General features: G+C 43.4%; 1 protein-coding gene across 3 annotated transcripts in view; it reads left to right on the plus strand.

The window, feature by feature from the left end:
- The window catches only part of rttn (rotatin), a 229033-nt gene that overhangs the window by 47569 nt on the left and 160431 nt on the right, over positions 1 to 21033 (plus strand). For all 3 annotated transcript variants that reach the window (XM_038810072.1, XM_038810073.1, XM_038810074.1), the window contains exons 11-15: positions 1391 to 1561; positions 6181 to 6393; positions 10938 to 11050; positions 13360 to 13486; positions 14675 to 14800. In XM_038810072.1, coding sequence (XP_038666000.1) covers positions 1391 to 1561; positions 6181 to 6393; positions 10938 to 11050; positions 13360 to 13486; positions 14675 to 14800 — 750 coding nt within the window. The remainder of the gene's footprint in view (positions 1 to 1390; positions 1562 to 6180; positions 6394 to 10937; positions 11051 to 13359; positions 13487 to 14674; positions 14801 to 21033) is intronic.

Below are 21033 nucleotides of genomic sequence, written 5' to 3' on the forward strand. Positions count from 1 at the left end.
GCCTGCCTTGACATGCGCCAGGTACGGATGGCATGTGCCATTCATTTCTAAAGCCCAGGTGTAATGTAGTTGGTGTTCAGTACATATTTGCTGCGAGAAAATATCTCTAACCATTTAGAATGAAACAGCAGAGAAAAATTAATACAGATGGTGGCAATTGGGTAGTTAGCTCGTTAGTGTCCCATTTGTTACATTTTACTTCAAGATGCATCAGGTGAGAAAGGACCCAAGAGCACAAATGCACTAAGCAAATGGATAGCAACTTGTGTATTTGTATAAGAAAAAACATCCAAAGCCATGCCACAATGACGAAAGCAGACAAAATTGGGTCCCAAGCTAATGAAGAGATAATGGGCGGAGATGAGCAAAGGTTTGTTCTAAGGGATGCAATTTAAGGAGCACCTTAATGTAAGCGGTGACGAGAAAGAGAGACAGGTCTTTAGGAGAGAATTCCAGATCATTGGGGTTTAGTAGGATAAAGGCACAACTGCCCGTGTTGGAGAAGAGGGAAGAAAGCAGTGTTTGGCCTGGGGTGTGGGAGGAAAGCTTGTTGAGAGACGGAGGGTGTTACAGAGAAAAGCAAGTGGAAGTTATGACGGAATTTAAACATGCAGAATGGAGGATTTGGGGAACTGGGAGTTCAGCAAGCATGGAGATCTTGACCTAGTGCAGGATATAGGAGTAGGACATAACAACATTCAGGATTCTCTGTCATTCAATTGGATTTTGGCTGATTTGCACCTACATTTTTCCGTATTCTCTCCATATCCCTGGATACCCTTCTTTAACTAAACTATCGAACTTGGCCTTGAAAGCTCCAGTTGTCCAAGCATCTGTAACATTTTGGGGGAAGAAACTTTGGATTAATTTCTACCACCATTTCTTTGGAAAAGGTGTTTCTGTTTTGCTCCTGAATTGCCCAGCTCTACTCTTGAGATCATGTCCTCTTGTTCTTGGGTACACCCACCAGACAAAATGGCTCCTCTGTCCGCCCTTTTAAATCCCTTTAACATTTGTTAGATCACATCTCAAGATAATATAAGCCAAGTTTATATAACCTGCCAAGACACTCATTCAAATGTAACGTTGCACTGGCATATCAGATGAGTTGAAGTACGAGCGGATAAATGTCATTCGACCGTGTGATCATTTTCCAGCTGTGGCTCTAATGTTACTTTCAGACGAATGCATGTTTTAAACAGTTTCTTAAATTGTTATGTTCATCACAATATTTAATTGTGCCTTTCTCTCCCAGCACGTATTGATACCTGTACATTTAGTTTTTGTCTTAGAGAACCGTTATAACTTGGATAACTTGTTGCAGCACATAATTAGCCAGTGTTCCTGATCTGTGAGGAGCAATAATATTTTTAATTCTTGCAATTTACAGAAGGAAAACCTGGGAGCAAGCTTGGATGCTTTAGGGGAGGCTCTTGGCTATCACAATAACAGCATTACTGCAGAACAGCCAGAGGCTACTATAGTGCATCACCGAATGGCATTTGTCAGCATTGCATTATTCACTGTACGTCTGCTCCAAATAATTCTCCCTGTGCAGAAGGTGAGATGATGATCTTGCACATTTTATCGAACAATCTAAGTCATAATAGGTAATAATTATCAGTTATTTACCATAAATTAAAAAAACTAGACCTCATGTACAGTGCGATCCTTCTATTTACATCTGTATGTGTATTTTGGAGTGTATTGAATAACTGGTTTGAGGGCTGCCACAGTCATTCGGTATATTAATAGTTATGATCTTGATCCTTGTTTCTGAGCCAACTGATGATTCCGATTTTTTTGCATTATGATTTCATTTTTGGTCTTTTATAACATTTCCATTTTAGTTGACCATTCATCATCTAAAGTGCATGACAATGCACTGGGTACAGGCAATGGGACATGCAATAGAAATAGTAAACTGGGCAAGTCAGTATCAGTTGATGAATATTTTAAAGAGATTTCCTTCCTTAATATTGGTAAGCCATTGCCTTGAGAGTTACAGACATGCCATGCTATGTATAATTCACATGTATGGTTTGGAAAATGCACCCAGTTTTGTTCCCATTCAGTCCAAGCCTGTGAATGGGATATGGGACAAAATGTTAATTTGCTCATACCAATCACAAACTTCCCTCTTCGAGTGGACTGTTGGAAATAATTAACACAGCCTATAAAACTTTCCCGTACAGCAGCTAGCGAATAGGTTCAATAATTCTCAGGACGTTTGCAAATCACTCGCTGCAGAAAATATATTTTGAGAAGTTGAAACGATAAGAGAATTCTCAAGGAGTTTGTCGCTTTGAAGTTTCCTTGATATTGCAGCATATTGTTAGTGGGGCAACACCCGTGCTTTGTTCTGCACAGGATCTCCAAAGACAGTGCAGTTGTCTACATTTGGAAGCTAAGCGTGGCATCATCGTGTGTATGTATTAAGAAATAACACCTGTTACCAAAAACCTGGCTCACTGAACTGAGACTGAGAGCAGAATAAAATTACAGTGTGATGTCTCCAGTGAATTGTAGTGATAAATGAGTCTGAAATTACATTGGTTACCATTCCAGTTAGTTACCTTCTGGGATAAGACAATCTAAATGGGGACAACTAATCTAACAGAGTTACTGGTGCACCAATCAAAATAAAGATGGTATATATTTTTTAATTTTTCCAATTTAGCATGGCCAATCTACCTACCCTGCATATCTTTGGGTTGTGGGGATGAGGCCCATGCAGACACTGGGAGAATGTGCAAACTCCACATGCACAGTGACCGGGAGCCGGGATCGAACTCAGATCCTTGGTACTGGAAGGTGCAGTGCTAACCACTACACTGCCATGCCGCCCAAGATTTTATATTATGACATCATACAAGGGAGCTTAAGACTGAAGAAGCAAACATCTTTAAAATTCTGTGTTGTTCCAAGTCATCGTAAAATAAATTTCTGTAATGAGTAATATGGTTTCTACTGAGACATACTGAACCTATTTTTTTACAGGGACAAGTTCGTGGGTTATGTTAGTATTTCCAAAGGTTCCCTCCAAGAGAAAAAAAGATTGAATTGGTTCAAGCAAACCAACATTTTGCCTCATGTATCATATGCAGATCATGACTAAACAGGAACAAAGCAAACAGCATTTTCTGGATGAATTATACCACAAGCATGGTCATGTCTTAACCCTTGGGGCAATTGCTTGTCAATATTAAATGAGAGCAGACCCTCAAAAATTCTCATTAACTCCTATTGCTTTCTTTATATTGGATAGAATTGTATTTTCAGTCAAAACTAAAACCAGCCATTTTGTTTCTTCCTCCTCCAGTTGTGTGTTTTTCTTTTATAAGGAAGGCCTATGTTCAGTCTGGAGCAGGTCCATTCATTTCACGTGGATTAGAGTTAGAGATGGTTTGGAGCATAACTCTGGAGCCATGTGACTTTATGGAGATAAAAATACTAAAGGTTGTGCTTTAGGGAACTTTCCAAAAATTAACTTCATCTGCAGTAATTTTGAGTTAAGATAAACCTCTACATCTAATTCTGATCCTTGCCATATCCCAGAGGTATAGTGTGGGAACCACAAGCAGAGGGAGCATAATTTTGCACATCTTTCACTAATGTTGAAAATCCAGGCTTACTTTACAGGACTGTGTGAAATTAGAAGAGTATGCAACCAAACTTTGCATTGTACACTTAATCTTGATTCCCTTGGAGATGTTTGGAAGCACCCTCCTTCTCCTCTAGTTGTTTAGTTATCCACCAACACTCACAACTGGATATAGCACAACTGCAGAGCTCTGATCTGACCTGTTTGTTGTGGGATCGCTTGGCTCTGCCAATTGCGTACAGCTTTTCCTGCTTAGCATGCATGTGATCCTGTGTTGTAGTTTCACCAGACTCGTACCTCATTTTTAGGTTTGCCTCTTACTGTTCCTGGCATGCTCTTGCACTCATCATTGAACTAGGGTTGGCCTCCTGGCTTGAAGGTAATGGTAGAGTGAGGGGTATCAAGATCCACGAGGTTAAGATTCATTGCTGGTGACTCACAACATTTCAAGGATTCCCAGTTTTGTATTACAAGGTCCGTTTTGAGTCGATACTGTTTAGCTTAGTAGCTGAATGCGCTGGCCGAATCCTAAAGGACTTGGGCCTGTGGCAGATAGTAAGAGAACCAACACGAGTGGAAATTCATACTTGATCTTGCCCGCACCATTCAACTTGTTTCATGTAGTAGGGTGATCATTGCTCGGCACAACATCGAGGGCCGAAGGGCCTGTTCTGTGCTGTACTGTTCTATGTTCTATGTGCATCTGTCGAATATGGAATTGGCAAGAATGCCATTTTTGTCCTCTCATTACAGAAATGATGTAATTGCATTAGAGAGGGTATAGAGGAGATTAACAAGGATATTGCCAGATCTTGAAAAATGCTGTAAAAATGCAGCCAAGTGGATAGACTGCTGTTCTTCTTGGAACTGAGAGGCTGAGGGGAGATTTGATGTACAAAATTGTGAGGGGCCTAGATACAGTGCAGGGGAGAGTTTTCCATGACTCCTCAATTATGAACCATGAGGGCTGAAAACTATTCTCTCAATTCTCCATTATAGTACCTCTTAGCGGCCATACTTCGATTTATGAATGGAAAATTTGGTGTCAGTAAATTATTCCTTCTTAAGGAACATCACAGTCTAGCCTAGTCTGTCTTTGAGATGAGATTACCCAGCCTTCAGAACAGCAACCACAACACCACAAAACCCTGCCAGGGTAATCTCTGCAAGACATGCCAGATCATCGACATGGACACCACCATTACACGTGGAAACACCACCCACCAGGTACGCGGCGCATACTCGTGCGACTCGACCAATGTAGTCTACCTCATACGCTGCAGGAAAGGATGTCCCGAAGCGTGGTACATTGGCGAGACCATGCAGACACTGCGACAACGAATAAACGGGCATCGTGCGACTATCAACAGGCAGGACTGTTCCCTTCCAGTTGGGGAACACTTCAGCAGTCAAGGACATTCAGCCTCTGATCTCCGGGTCAGCATTCTACAAGGAGGCCTTCAGGAGACGCGACAACGCAAAATTGCTGAGCAAAAACTTATAGCTAAGTTCCGCACGCATGAATGCGGACTCAACCGGGATCTGGGATTCATGTCGCATTACATTCGGCCCCCACCAACAAGCCTGGACTTGCAGAGGCCTACCGACTGAACTGGCTTGGGACAATTCACACCTCTTTAACCTGGAGTTACCTCTCTCTCTGCATCTTTGATGATTTGATTGCCTGCAGGTGCTCGCATTCCGGGGCATCTCTGACTGTGTCTATATAAACATTTCTGGAACAAGCCTTTCCATTCACCTGAAGAAGGAGCCGTGCTCCGAAAGCTCGTGTTTGAAACAAACCTGTTGGACTTTAACCTGGTGTTGTAAGACTTCTTACTTTGAGATGTTTGGCAGCACATGCATTTTCCAGCAGGCAAAGGAGCAAGGGCCTTGGATCATTTGTATTTCACACTGGCTGTGGGCTACTGAAAATGTTTCTCACTATAATAATAATCTTTATTGTCACAAGTAGGCTAACATTAACAGTGCAATGAAATTACTGTGAAAAGCCCCTAATCGCCACATTCCAGCACCTGTTTGGGAACACAGAGGGAGAATTCAGAATGTCTTTCGCGACTTGTGGGAAGAAACCAGAGCACCCGGAGGAAACCCACGCAGACACGGGGTGAACGGGAAGACTCCGCACAAACAGTGACCCAAGCCAGAATCGAACCTGGGACCCTGCAGCTGTGAAGCAACAGTGCTAACCACTGTGCTACCGTGCTACTCAGACCCTTGGTGTGGTTTTGCAAGTCACTGGAGGAAAGATGTGTACATTTGTTTCAGGATCATAGTAGAAGGATTTACTCTCTAAATTAACAAAATTTGCCTAAGATGTCTGAAATACTAAATTCACTTCAAATAGTTTTTGCTGGAAGTAAATGTTTTGATCTTTCACAGAATTAGACCTGTAGCTAAAGCAGCTTTTCATTTTGTGAAATTGAGCATAAAAGCCACTTCAGAAAGCACTGAGTTAATAAACTGCACTTGGCATCCATCCCGGCAGTTTTCTAATGCCTTGCTGGAAATTATTATATTTGTGACTTATTTTAAGGTTTTTAATTCTCTCGTAGGCTAGTGAGATTCTGCCAGAGAGCATAGGAAATGCTCTGTATCTTCTGTCCCTGGATATATCATTTCGTTTGAGCTATCTCAGCATCCATGAGTCCATCACTGTCTACTTAGAACAGGTTAGCCCGGAGAGTTACAAGATGTATAAGAGAGCCACAGAGATAGCGCACTCGATGGATTATACGTGCACTTTTATCAAGGAAGTTGAAGCAAAGGTAATTACTACTGTTTTATTTATTAGGTCTGAAAACATTTCTGAAATTGACTTTGTTTTTTTCAAAGAGCAAATCTTGTTCTTGTTGTCACACAGTGAATAAGACAGTGGAATATTTTCATGTCTTGCTCTGTTTGAATGAGTGCATCAGGTTATAAGTTCTCAGATAAGAGTATTTTTGCAATACTGTTACTTGAATGTAATTATCCGAAACTTCAATACTACTTTAAATGGAGATTTTTTTTTTTGTCCTTTGGTACCACTGTCCATGAGAATGATGCAAGAGAGAAGCTGCCTTTTTATGCCAATGCCATTCAGTGTGGCTTCAGAGATATAGGAGAGTAGCTTCTAATACTTTTCTTCTAACAATACCCATCATGTGAACCATGAATGATACACTTGCTTCTCTCCATTTTCTGTTTGTTGTACATGCTACACTGATTTGCCATTCCACAAGGGCACTCGTTGCGTCTGACCATTTTAAAGAAAGTAGAGTATGTGGTTAACGAACAATTGAGTTTAAATTGTACTTGCTGCAGATGTGCATCCGTTTTCTATTTTACTCCTAATGATTTGGCAAATGCAGCAATTGTGCCTTTAATGTATTTGTGGCGTAGTATTTATTAGTCTGCTTTTTTAAAGATTTTGAACAGAATCCTTCCTGCATGAAACTCCATGTTTTTTTTAAGCTAGGTGAACACCAAACTAAGGAGCATGAAGAAAATACCAATGGCACAAGATTTGCATTTTCATACTATTCATATTATTATAGTCAGGATTTTGGAGGCATCCATTTCAGATCACCCACTCAGGGCAGTTGCTCTCTAGTTCATTGTAAAGCAATTGCATATTTCTGGTATATCCAAATGGTTGTAGCACAATCCATTTACTGGGCTTTGCTGTGTCAAATGCTTAAGCCGGGTCAGTGAAATCAATGAAGAGTCTCTGGTGTTGTTCTTAACATTTTGTTTGTGATTGTCTGGCAACAAATATCATGTCAGAGGTTCCCCGGAAGGCCTAAAGTCACAATGTCTCTGATTTTCTGAGCCACAGGAAGTAGCTGATTCGGGGGAATGCATGTCTGGATTTTCCCTGACATATCTGGACAGTTTCTGAACTAGGGTCAAGCAAGGCTGTGTGATAGCCCTCATACTATTCTCAATCTACCTCACGGTGGCTATTCGCCTTAGCAAAGATTAACTGCTCTCTGGTGTCAGTATTAAATACTGTCTAGATGAAAATGCCAAAACTAAACTGACCACCATCGATATCATGATCTACAGTTTGCGGATAACTGCAGTGCTGTTTCCTACACTGCACCAGATTTTCAAGCCACCCTTGATCTCTTAAATTCTTCAGACAAGAAACTTTGTCAAAATAAAACTCCCATCAACCCATACCTGGCCAGCCAAATATTCCACCACCCCCATGCATATTAAAGGAGAGATTCCAGATTATGTTGAGCCCTTCCTGTACTTCAGCAGTCTCCTCTCTCTAAAGATCAGGATTGACTAGCAGATCCTTCACTGGACTTGCTGCGAACATTCAGCCTTTTACAAACTGCGGTTGAGAGTGTTTGACAACAAAGACCTCAACAGAAGCCTTACAAAGCAGTTGCCATTGCCTGCCCAAATAAAAGACAAAATCAATTTCTCCACTACCCAGAAAAAAGGATGCCACAGTGCCACATCCACGCTCCATGCAGGTTGCTGAGCCGGCCTCATCTCCAAAACCGCATCCACCAGGTGCGGAGCGTGACCTGATATCACTATCTCAGAATATTCCACTTTCCTTACCCCTGACAGCAAAGACCTCCCCATGTTTCATAGAATTTACGGTGCAGAAAGAGGCCATTCGGCCCATCGAGCCTATACCGGCCCTTGGAAAGAGCACCCCACTTAAGCCCAAACCTCCACCCTATCCCCATAACCCAGTAACCCCACCTAACCTTTTTTTGGACACAAAGGGCAATTTAGCATGGCCAGACCATCTAACCTGCACATCTTTGGAGTGTGGGAGGAAACTGGTGCACCCAGAGGAAACCCAAGCAGATACGAGGAGAACGTGCAGACTCCGCACAGACAGTGACCCAAGCCGGAGGTCGAACCTGGGACCCTGGAGCTGTGAAGCAACAGTGCTGACCACTGTGCTACCGTGCTGCCCGGTATTGCGTTTGGTATGGCAGCCAGCATCATCTTCATGAGCACTACATTGTCCCAGCTTGGAGTGTACACTCTCGCTAAAACCACTGACTTGCTATCGAATGTCCCCATAACTGTAACATACCTACCACTTTGGTCTATTACCACATCCCTATCTGAAATTGAACTCTTTTATTAATTAGTATCACCACCCAGCAGGCTCTGCAATCAAAGCCCTACTGGAACACCTGTCTCACCCAACCCTTATGGGCCCAATCTGATCCACACCAGTGGGGGTGTCAGTTACAAGGGGTCACGATTTCAAGGTGAGAGGGGGAAAGTTTAAGGGAGATGTGCGTGGAAAGTTTTTTACGCAGAGGGTGGTGGGTGCCTGGAACGCTTTACCAGCGGAGGTGGTAGAGGCGGGCATGATAGCATCATTTAAGAGGCATCTAGACAGGTATATGAATAGGCGGGAACAGAGGGAAGTAGACCTTGGAAAAAAGGCGACAGGTTTAGATAAAGGATCTGGATCAGCGCAGGTTTGGATGGCCGAAGGGCCTGTTCCTGTGCTGTATTTTTCTTTGTTCTTTGTTCTTCACCCGCAAAAGCACCACATCAGCACTCAAACTCTTAAAAAGAGGGAAAACTCTCACTGGGTTCGACGTAACCAATCGAACATGGGGTCCGTTACTTCCCAGACCTTCAAGTCAGCCATTTCCACTGTGAGGAGTACTCCCTCCATTCCACACATTTCTAAAACCAGAGCCCACCCAAGATGGGAGCCAGCCCCACCCACCATATGGGACAAAGAACAGCCCCCAGTCACCACCAGCACTCTACTGCCTCTCTTCTCTCTCCCTATCCCAGAAATTTCCTCCTCAAACCAACACCTCTCCCCTCCATCCCCCACCATTCCCACCTCTAGGCTCGTCGAAACTTGCCTAAACAGGTCCAGCAAGCCGCAGCCCCTCCCGCCACCTCGCTCCCATTCACTAGCCAACTTCAGCCTGCAATCAAGGTAACCCCACCCCTGCCAGTACCTACATCACTCAAATAAACATCTAATGAAATAAATAAACCAAAACCCAAACCACCCAAGGAGCCCGAACTCCCCCTCCCTTCCCACGATCCTGAATCTACCTAACACCCCATCCCTTCCTCCCAGCCTCTAAACCGCAAATACAAGTCCGTCCCAACCGCAGGCAAAGTCTTTTTCAAACCCACTCGGCTCAGTCCAAGTCCTTGAGCCTTAATATAAGCCTCTGCTTTCTCCACCATCTGGAAGAAATTATCCTCAGCATTATGTCTAGTCCTCCGCCTCGCTAGGTACTCGGCACCAAACCGCACACCACTCTTGAAAAGCATTGAATTTGTCTTGTTAAAAGTTGCTCGTCTCCTTGCCAATTCCACCATGACATTCTTGTATATTCAAATACAGCTGCCTTCCCATCAAATCTCCCGAGACTCCTTGGCCCACTTCAGAAGCTTCTCCTTCGTCCAAGAGCTGTGAAAACATGCTATCACCGCTTGTAGCTCAATTGCCCGTGGTTTCACCCGGTGAGCCCAATCCAGCTCGATGGGGTGGGGAGACCTGATCTCCCCCCCCCCGCCCCCCATCAACTTCATAAACATCGACTCAAAATATTCCGTCGGCCTCATGTCAGGCAACCCCACAATCCTGAGGTTCTGCTTGTCCACTGTAATAGGTGAGGCCCCACCCAACGAGCTTGCTTTCGCCATCTTCAATCCAGTGGGACTCCGCACCCTGTTCAGTTCCTCAGAAGGGCTACCGCTGACACCATTCGTCCCAATATTCTTTTTTGCGCCTTTTGACATCCTCACACAAAGGCTCTCAAATGGGACAAATCTGTCCACCAATTATCCCCTGAAACCGGGTGAAAAGAACCAAAAACCAAGGACTCTAACAAGGGGCCTACCTTAAATGCGACCACATGTCGCCACATGTCGACACCGGAAGTCAGTTGTAACTATTTCTACAGAAAGCACAGTACATTTTGAACATGGTTCATGAAAAACCTGTGTTTGTTTTCAACACATTTAGATTTCATGTTGAAATAATAATGTTGTGCAACTGTTGTAACATTTACAGATTGTTATATATATATATATATTCATGGTGCTTTCCAAAAAGAGATTCCATCTTTGTTAGTAAAGTATTCGTGCACCACCATCATTGCAGTGATGCCACTTACCGAAGGCACAACAACAGTTTTTTGTGATGTAAAGTAATAGTTTGGCAATCTTTTTTTGGCATTTTGAATAGTTGAATAGTAATAACCCTGATTTCAAATGTTGTCTTTCGCATATACTATCTGGTTTACTTGATGTAAAAGATTTTTTGAATACCTAAACGGTATCTCATTCATTTTTTTCTTTCTAGGGCGAAAGGAATCTTATGGACCTGGTTGAGTTTGCAGACCAGGCTGTGACCAGCCTTCCCTATCATCAGCAGCTAACACTGATCCGAAAATATATTGAAATCTGCTCAGAAATGTAAAGAGTGGGGATTTCTCATTGCAATCACAGCTTCTAATTTAGATGCGGGATTACGCCAAAAAACTATTTCTCATCAATAGAACCTAAGCAATGCCTCTTTTGATTCATCATAATATGTTAAAGCCATCTTCTTGGGATAGTTTAACCAATCAGATTCTTTTGTCTACACTTGGTGTCGATCGTGAATGTTAGTCCTTAGACGTGTAGACCTTTAGGTAACTTCATTATTCCATTGTAGGCATCAAAGCAGTTTGCAATGTCTTTCTAAAAAACAAAATTCTCTTCTAGATCCATTCTTCAAAGTGAATGAATTATACATTTTCTCAATTATTTTTAATGATTTTTTGGCAAAAATAAGGGATGTGGCAGCACTCTGATTATTTACTGGATTAGTAATCTAGAGGCCTGAGTAATCTAGATCCAGAGGCACGAGTTCAAATCACATCCCTCGGCAGAAGGACTTAAATTCAATTAATTAAGTACAAAAATTGGGATAAAACACTACTATCAGTAATAGTGGCCATGGTATTACTGGAATGCCATTTTAAAAAAAAAAAGAAAAACGTATCTGAACTGTGATTAACCCTTATCTGTCCTTTGAAATGGCCTAGCAAATTGCTGAGAAACTGGCTCAGCACCTTTGTCTCAAGGGAAAGATTTAGCTACAAATTATCACAACAGATCCTTGTTCCTTGCCCTGATTTTTGCTTATTTATTGTCTTTAAGCTCGTAATACTATTCTGCCAGTGAAAAGATAGCCATGATGTGGAGATGCCGGTGTTGGACTGGGGTGGGCATAGTTAGAGGTCTTACAACACCAGGTTAAAGTCTAACAGGTTCATTTGGAATCACGAGTTTTTGGAGCGCCGCTCCTTCATCAGCTCCGAAAGCTAGTGATTCCGAATGAACCTGTTGGACTTTAACCTGGTGTTGTAAGACTTCTTACAATGAAAGGATAGGTAGGTCCCTGGTGATGCTTCTTGATGTGACCAAGCAAAGCTACAGCAGAGCAACCCAGCTTCCACCTGGCCTTCCCTATTTGCACTTCCACTCCCACCCCTCCAGTAGCTACCTGGCAAGTTTACTTTGCTGATGAGACTTCAACAGTAATGTTTCAGTTATCCTGATATTCGTAGAATTTACAGTGCAGAACGAGGCCATTTGGCCCGTCAAGTCTGCACTGGCCCTTGGAAAGAGCACCCTACTTCTTATATTCTGTACTAAATTCAAATACCTTGGTTAAGCTAAAGGCTCGAAGAACATTCTTTGCGTACCCAATGATGCTGGGGATTAAGATGGAAATGCTACCTGGAAAAATATCTTTTGAACTTTGTATAATTATTTTGTGTAACTTTTTTTAAATAGTAGTTTCTGTGTTGAATTAAAGTAGGCATGAAAGGATATGGGACCCTAATATGCTGTCAGTATCACAGTGAGGTTAATGGCACTTGCTGTCATTTATGTGTAAACAACACAGAAACTTCAGCCAACAGGCAGATACGCAGTTACCTCAGATATCCATAATTTGGGGTCCAATTTTTACTTCTCCGCCGTTAATCACACAATAAAGGGTATTTTGCTGTTTGCCTCACCAGTGAAATGCATTAGAAGACTGTGAAAATAAACTCACTTCACAAGTTCAGTTTTTAAAATCTATTTAAGTCTAGGTACACTTTAGTTGCATGAGTGTTTGCGAATGCCAAATGACCTATGGCACTGTGGGGTATCATTCCTTCAGATTTTAGCTGCTAGATATTTAAAAAATATATAATTTAAAATGGTTTTATTTTTCCTGTGTTTCATTTGATTTCTCTCTCCATCCAGACATTATTTCCCTCTTTATTTATTTGCCTGTGCCTGATTTAGCACTGAATTCACCCACTCCATTTTATACCTCCTTCTCAGTCTTTATGAATTTCACAATCTATCATTCTGATTGAGTAAAGAGATACAGAGCTGTTTGCTCTGTTTACTCAAGTTCCAGATGCCTGGTTTCCCTCCTGTGACCTTATCACCTCACACTTTCAGAAACTTGCCATTCAAAAAAATGTAAAACTAAATGTAAAAAGTAAGTCGAACTAGCACTGTTAGATGCTCTGCCACAGCAAATTATGACCAGATGTATTTTCCAGGAACAATATTTAGGAAATATTTTACTGAAAGCCTCTCTATCGTATTGAAATAATTTTGAGTAATACTGAAAAATGTTTGTTTTGAAATATTGGCAGCTGTCATGTTTTATTCTGACCATAAAGGTAATGTGCCATGTTTGGGAAACGTTATTGTTGCTGTTTGTATTCCCACAGTTCAAAATCTGCGCAGGCTAGCCCAATACTTCAAGGAAAAAGTCAGAAAGTGTTCCTGAAATTTTTGTCTCATCCTTTGCCAGCTATTAAAGTTGAATCTTATCGTTGTTGTTTAAACCTTGTGAAGGTGAGCAAAAAACAACTTTCATCTGTTAACGACCTGTAGACTTTACTTGTGTACATATGCACTAAAGGGGAAGCTAGGTAAGTAAGTAAGGGGGAAAGGGATGGAAGGAAATATTAATTGGGTGAGATCAAGTAAAGGTGGGATGATTCTCACATGGAAGCATAAACATCGTTAAAGACATTTTGGGCTGAATGGTTTCTTTTCTCTGCTGTAAAATCCAATGTAATGTTCTTAAATATTGTTGTATATTGGCTAATGAGGAGGCCAGATCAATTGAGGTGGATACAGAGACTGGGGGAATGCAGGAGGCGTGGTGCGGATCCAGGCAGGACAGAGTAAATATCACAAGTACACTGCCTGTCACACAGCAAGAGAGATGAGGATTGATGAGAAAGGATGGTGAAGGCTGCTGGCAGGAGTCTTGAGCAATAACAAACAAAAAGTCTAATAACAAAGTCTGCTGGTCTGTGCTATGAAAGAGACTTGAGATTTAGTTCTGACTTTATGTGTCATTGGGCTCGCTGTGAAGAATGAAGCGAAGAGCTGTGATGACCAAAGAACCGTTTTTTTCTAACCATATTAGAAAAACTGAATCGATAAAAGAGCTCAACCTTGAATCTGCCAGACACAACCAAAGAATTACCATTGGAATGTAATGACCATTTTCATGAAGCTAATTTGATCATAGTCCTACAAGCAGCAATGTGATAAATTAACAAATGATTTTCTAATCAAGCAGTGGAGGGGCAAATGGTTTAGAAACCATAAGAACTTCCCAGCATTTCCTGAAATAGTGCAACATGACTTATTTTGCATCCACCTGTGCTAGCAGACGGGCTTCTTCTTATGCCTCATCCAAAAGCCAGTATTTTAGCAGTATCGCATTCCACAATATTGTATTAAAGTGTCAGTGTGGGAACATGAACTCAAAATCTTCTAATTCAGTTTAGAGAGCTACCATTGAGCCGAGATGAGCCTAAAGCTGCAACATATTTAACGTATTATTAATATTGATCTCTGCTGTTCTATTAGAAGATGATTTTATCATAAAAGCGGTATAGAATTTTGTGGTAACTATATAAAAAATGTTTCTCCTTCCGTAAACTGTTTAAATACTATTGGCTAGCAGATAATATGTAGAATTGGCATTGAAACACGGATAATTTTTATTTTCCTTTTCTTATGAAGGATTGCTTAGGAATCCACAACGTTACCAAGCCAGTATCATCGGTTTCTCAAGGTGTTCATTTCCTTCTCCATTCTCGGGTTTTCTATGAAATATGCACATTTGGCCTACAGGACTCAACCAAACAGGTAGTTATTTTGATCGTTAAATGATTATGTACAAAGTAAAAGCATTGCTTTTTGATTTCGAGGGTGAATAAGATATGACAAAAGAGGAATGATTGAACTAAACAGCATAGTAGGAGGACATTCGGCTCATCACATCTGAAAGAGCTATCCATTTAATCCCTTTCTCCACAGCCGTGAAAATGTTTCCACTTCAAGTATTTATTCAGTTTCTATTTTGAATCTACTTCCAACACCCTTTTCAGGCAATGCATTCCATATCCTAAATATTTTCCTCTTTCCTCTGGTCCTTTGCCAGTTAACTTAATCTGTGTCCTCTGATTATCAATTCTTTGGCCATTACAAAGTTTCTCTGTATTCGTCCTGTAAACATCCTTCAAAACTTTGAGCGCATCTATTAAAACTCCCTGAATATTCACTGCTGAAAGAGCATAAGACATGTATTAAAAATTGGAGCAGGAATAGGTGATGCAGCATTTCAAGCCTGCCTCACCATTTGAAAAAATCATGGCTGATTTAGATCATGCCCTCAGCTCCACCTTCCTGTCTACTTTTGATAACTCTTAACTCCCTTTGTAGATCAAAAGTCTATCTAACTCGACCTTGAATATATTTGATGATCATGTCTCTACTGCTCTCTAGGTTAAAGAATTACAAAGATTACAATCCTTTGAGAGAAGAAATTGCTTGTCATCTCAGTCATAAACAGGAGGCCCAATTATTCTGAAACTGTGACCCCAGTGCCTGATTCCCATATGAGGCAAAACACCTTCTCCGCCCCCTCCAAGTATCTGTTTTAATAAGACCACCTCTTATTCTTCTAAACTCCAATTGGTATAGATCCAGCCTTTCCTCATAACAGAACCTCAGCATTCCAGGTAAAATTTCTAAGATAAACCACACAGTTTGTTTAGTCTGTCCTTGTAACTGATGCCCCTATCCGTGGTGCTGTTCTGCTAAATCTATACTGCACCCTCTCTAAGGCCTTGATAGCCTTCGTAAAATGTGGTGCCCAGAATTAGACACAATACTTTAGCTGACCATTGATTTATAAAGTTGTAGCATATACAACTCCCTTGCTTTTGTACTCTATGGGAACATTTCTCAAAGGCATGGATTTGGGTGCGTGCAAGGAGCTAAATCCACTAAAAAAAGATGTTGGGCATGATTCTCTGGCCGCATTGCGCTCAAGCGAGAGCATAACGCGGCCAGAGAATCTTGGGAGAGGCCTCCCGACAGCCTCCGTGCCTTGCGAGATTCACCAAACTTCCGCAAGACTTCGGAGTCGGAACTCCGCCCCAAATGGGCCAGACCGAATGACGCTCGCGTATGTAGGTCGTAAACCCACTTACGACGTACTTACCTGGGATCAACAGGCCTCCCTCGATTCTCCGGCTTCCCCAGGGAGGCTGCAGCCGGGCACCGATCAGTGCTGATCACACAAACGTGGGCCAGGCGGAACTGCACCCGGGGTGGGGGGAGGGAATCTCCCAGGCTAACGGAGACGGGTAAGTGCAGGGTGGCTCCCTTGACTCTTTTTTTCCTGCCCACCCCCCTGGAATGCGGGCACCTTGGCACTGCCCAGCTGATACCTTGGCACTGCCAAGGTGCCTGGATGGCACTGCCAAGCTGGGAGGGGCACTGCCTGGGTACCAGGATGGCGGGCCCAGGCTGCACTGCCAAGGGTCATGGCGAGGGGGGCCATGCCCATGAAACAAGGGTGGGGGGGGGGGTTTGAAGGATGGGGGAGTGCAGGACAGGTAAGTAGGACCTCCAGGAGGTTGGGGGGAGTGATGGGTGGGGTTCCTAGAAGAGAGGGTGTGCTCTAAGGGAGCTTGGGCGGCCTGAAGAGGGGAAACCCCAGGGACCCCATAACAGGATGTCCACACTTGGGGGGTGTGGGGTCGTGTCCATGTGTGTTTGGGGGTAACATTGCGCATGGGTGAGAGATATGAGAGCTCACTTAGAGATTGGGGCAACTTTTCAAAATGGCGGCACGATCTCAGCATTCAGCTCCCCAGTGCTAAAAGAAATTCTAAGTGTGGGCTAAACCGGTGATAAACTCTCCAGGGCCCAAAAAAGTGACTAAGTGTCATTGGAGAACTTGCCTACAGAGCCAGTGGGAAACTCCCTGATAAACCCACCAGAAAATTAACTGAGAAATTTTGGGGGGGAAATCGCACCCATTGTATTTCCTGCCCTATTCCATGTTTCATGACAAACAAGGAACACCTCCCTCTCTGCACAACTGTTGGCTGATTTTTTTATACTAATATACTTATAATATACTAATAGACAAGTAAGTCTGTTTTAACCTGGGATTCTAGATTTAATGGGCACGGACCCATTTCCTGAGCTGGTAAGTGCACAGCTGGGAATACCTTTTCAGCAAAACTGACAGACTGGAAATCTCTGATCTGTGAAACTGAAGAGGTTCAGCCATGGTCAGGCGAGAGGCTGTTAACAGCACTCCTCAGAGTACTTTCAGTGCTTGACAGAGGATTGCCAACTGCCTGGAAGTCACTTCACCTGTTTTAGATTTCTCTCACCTTTAGCTAGACTTCCCTGCTGCTGGCTTTCACCATGGCATGGCGCGGCTTACAAGGTTGTATCTTGCGCCACTGAAGAAGAGCAACAACACTGAAGCCGACAACGGGAGCAATGCCAAGACCCACTGCCTTCTCAGCCCTAGGGCAGAGCAAAAATCAAGGCTGAATGAGATGAGAATCATCACTAGATGTAAAGGCAAATTGCTGCTCTGGACATGTGTGAGCACTGTGCCTCGGGAGGCTCAGGATTTTAAAAAAGCTGTTTTAAACATTTTTTCCAATTAAGGGGCAATTTAGCGCAGCCATCCTGTTCATCTTTAGATTGTGGGGGCGAGATCCACGCAGACACAGAGAGAATGAGCAAATTCCACACGGACAGTGACCCGGGGCCGATATTGAACCCAGGTCCTCAGCGCCGTGAGGCAGCAGTGCTAAACACTTCACCACCGTGCCGCCCATTCACAGCAGATTATTGCTGGCATCTTTTGCCTCCTGAAATAAAATCTCTTTCTCACTGGACCTGGCTGGACAATGCCAGCCTGGGTGCCTGTGCCTCCCTGAAGTTGTGCACTCTCTTCTGTAAGGAGAGAAAGCCGAGAGTTATGAATGTTAGTTATGGTTTGTGTGGACAGCAGAGAACAATGGCAGGGAAGGGTTTAAACTAAAATGACAGGGGAATGGGAACATATGCAAGGAGTTAGAAGAGGGGGAATCAAGGATAAAAATAAAATACAAAGGGGAATAAGAAGAGTGAAAGGTGGAGAAATCAAGGGCCAAAATCAAATGGTGAAAAATGGTGGGAACGGGACAACTAATGTTAAAAAGATGAGCCTTGAGGCTTTGCACCTTAACACACGGAGCATTTGCAATAAAGTAGCTGAATTTATCATGCAAATAGATGTAACCGTTATGATATATCAGGATTGCAGAGACATGGCTGCAGGGTGACCAGGGCTGGGAATTGAACATCCAGTGGTAATCAGTATTTTGGAAGGACGGACACAATGGAACAGGCGGTGGAGTTGCATTGCTGTTTAAAGAGGAAATTAACGCAATAGTGAGGAAAAATATTAGCTCTGACGATGTGGAATCTGTATGGGTAGAGCTGAGAAACGGATAGGGGCACAAAATGTTAGTGGGGTTTGTAGATAGACCTCCAAACTGTAGTGGTGCTGTTGTGAATGGCATTAAACAGGAAGTGAGAAATGCATGCAATAAAGGAACATCAGTAATTATAGGTGACTAAACCTGCATATAGATTGGGCAAATCAAATTAGTCACAGTACCATGGAGGAGGATTTCCTGCAGTGTTTACAGGATAGTTTTGTGGACCAATATGATGAGGGACCAACTCGAGAACGGGCCACCCTAGACTTGGTATTGTGTAATAATTGGCAATCTAGTTCGAGACCCCTTGGGGATGAGTAACCATAATATAATAGAATTTTTCATCAAGGTGGAAAGTGCCGCAGTTGATTCTGAGACAAGAGTTCTGAATCTTAATAGAGGAAACTACGATGATAAGAGGTGAGAGTTGGCTATGATGGATTGGAGAATGTTAATTCAAGGGTTGACGGTGGATAGACAATGAGCGCATGGGTGAACTGCAACAATTGTTCATTCCTTTCTGCCGCAAAAATAAAACGAGAAAGGTTGCCAAACCCTGGCTTACAAGGGAAATTAGCGATAGTATTAGATCCAAGGAAGAGGCATGCAAATTGGCCAGGAACAATAACAGACCAGAGGATTGGGATCAGTTTAGAATTGAGCAAAGGAGGACCAAGGGATTAAGAAGGGGAAAATAGAGTACGAGAGTAAGCTTATGATAGTAACCTGACTGTAAAAGTTTCTATAGGTGTGTGAAGAGAAAAAGATTGGTGAAGATAAATGTAGGTGCCTTCCAGTCAGAAACAGGGGAATTTATAATTGGGAGCATAGAAATGGCTGACCAACCAAATGATGTACTGGTGGTCAACCGTGATTCAATGGACTCTGGAACAATTCCTACAGATTGGAGGGTAGCTAATGAAGCCCCACTAGGTTAAAACAAAGGTAAAGAGAAAACTGGGAGTTATAGATCAGGCAGCCAGACGTCAGTTGTGGGGAAAATTCTAGAGTCCATTATAAAAGATTTAATAGCAGTGCAGTTGGAAAACGGTGGTAGAATCGGTCAGAGTCGATATGGATTTACTAAAGGGAAATTATGCTTGACCAATCCACTGGAATTCTTCAAGGATATAACTACTCCTATTTTCTATGTTTCTAATACTGACTAATAAAGTCAGAGTGTGGACTTTTGCACATTAAAGTGTTATTCCACTTAACCATGCCGCAGAGATCCTTGATAAAAATTTAAGAAATAGAAGAACTATTTGGCTCTTTGAACCTTTCAATGAGATCATGGCCGATCTGATTGTGACCTTCCTCCACTTCCCCCGTAGCTTTTGACTGATCTGTGGATCAAAATCTGTAAAACAGACTGGTCATCATGGTGCACTATTTCCAGTTTGAAAGGACTGCAGTTCTGCTAATTTCCTTGGTTTCTTCCAGCCACACCTGCCGGTGTGTTTGGCCAGATTGTCCCCTCCCTTCCATCCTTGGGGAAGATCAACTTCCTCAGTTCCCTAAGCAGGATCCCCAGGTAAGGGTGAGAGATCCAGAGAAGATATCCCAAGTCTCCATTTTATTCCTGTGATTGTTGCACCCTCAAAAATCCATGTGCAGGTGAGCCTTTGTCACCATGGTGTCTTTAGTTAATTTAGTTCTCTGTAATTATTGGAAACCAAGAAGCGGTGACATTAATGCCCCGCACTTGAGACTGCCTTTTCAGCTTGGCCTGCTACCTGGAAATATTTGGGCACACCCAGGCATTTCTATACCATCTATAAAATGTTATTATTTAACTGATATTGTCTCTCCTTTTTTTTCGTATCAAAACACATCCCCTTTCTAAGGTCAAAGGGCGCAATTCTCCGCCCCCCACGCCGGGTGGGAGAAGCGCGGGGGGGCCTGGCGAGTCCCACCACGCCGCCCCGGCACCCGCACGCGTTTCTCCCATCCCCCCCCCCCACTCGGAGAATCGTCACTCGCCGTTTGTAACGGGCGAGCGGCGATTCTCCGGCCCGTATGGGCCGACTGGCCTGCCCAATACGACGGGTTCACACCGGCGCCAACCACACTTGGTCGCTGCCGGCGTGAACAGCGCGCGAATGCTGCGTGGGCGGCCTGTGGGGGGGGGGGGGGGGGGGGGAAGAGGGAGGATCGAGCACCGGGGGGGGTGCTCAGAAGGGGTCTGGCCCGCGGTCGGTGCCCACCGATCGGCGAGCCGGGGTCAATAAAGGACGCATTCTTTTACTCCGCCGCCCCGCAAGATCAGTCCTCCATGTCTTGCGGGGCGCCCGCGGGGAGGACAGCAACCGTGCATGCGCGGGTGACGTCATTTACGCAGCGCCGCTTTTACACGGTGCCGCTTTCATGCGGCGCCAAGGCATGGCGTGCGTAAATGACGCGGCGCCGCTCCTAGACCCCCGGGGATCGGAGAATAGGATGGGAGGAGCGGCCTCCGACGCCGGAGTGAAAAACTCCGGTTTTCACTCCGGCATCGGCACTTAGTCTCCCTTTGGGAGAATCCCGCCCAAAGTCTTCTGCTATTGGTCAGCATATTTTACTAGTCCCTGTTTGTCTTTC

This window comes from Scyliorhinus canicula, chromosome 10 (genome assembly GCF_902713615.1).
Source record: "Scyliorhinus canicula chromosome 10, sScyCan1.1, whole genome shotgun sequence".
NCBI lineage: Eukaryota > Metazoa > Chordata > Chondrichthyes > Carcharhiniformes > Scyliorhinidae > Scyliorhinus > Scyliorhinus canicula.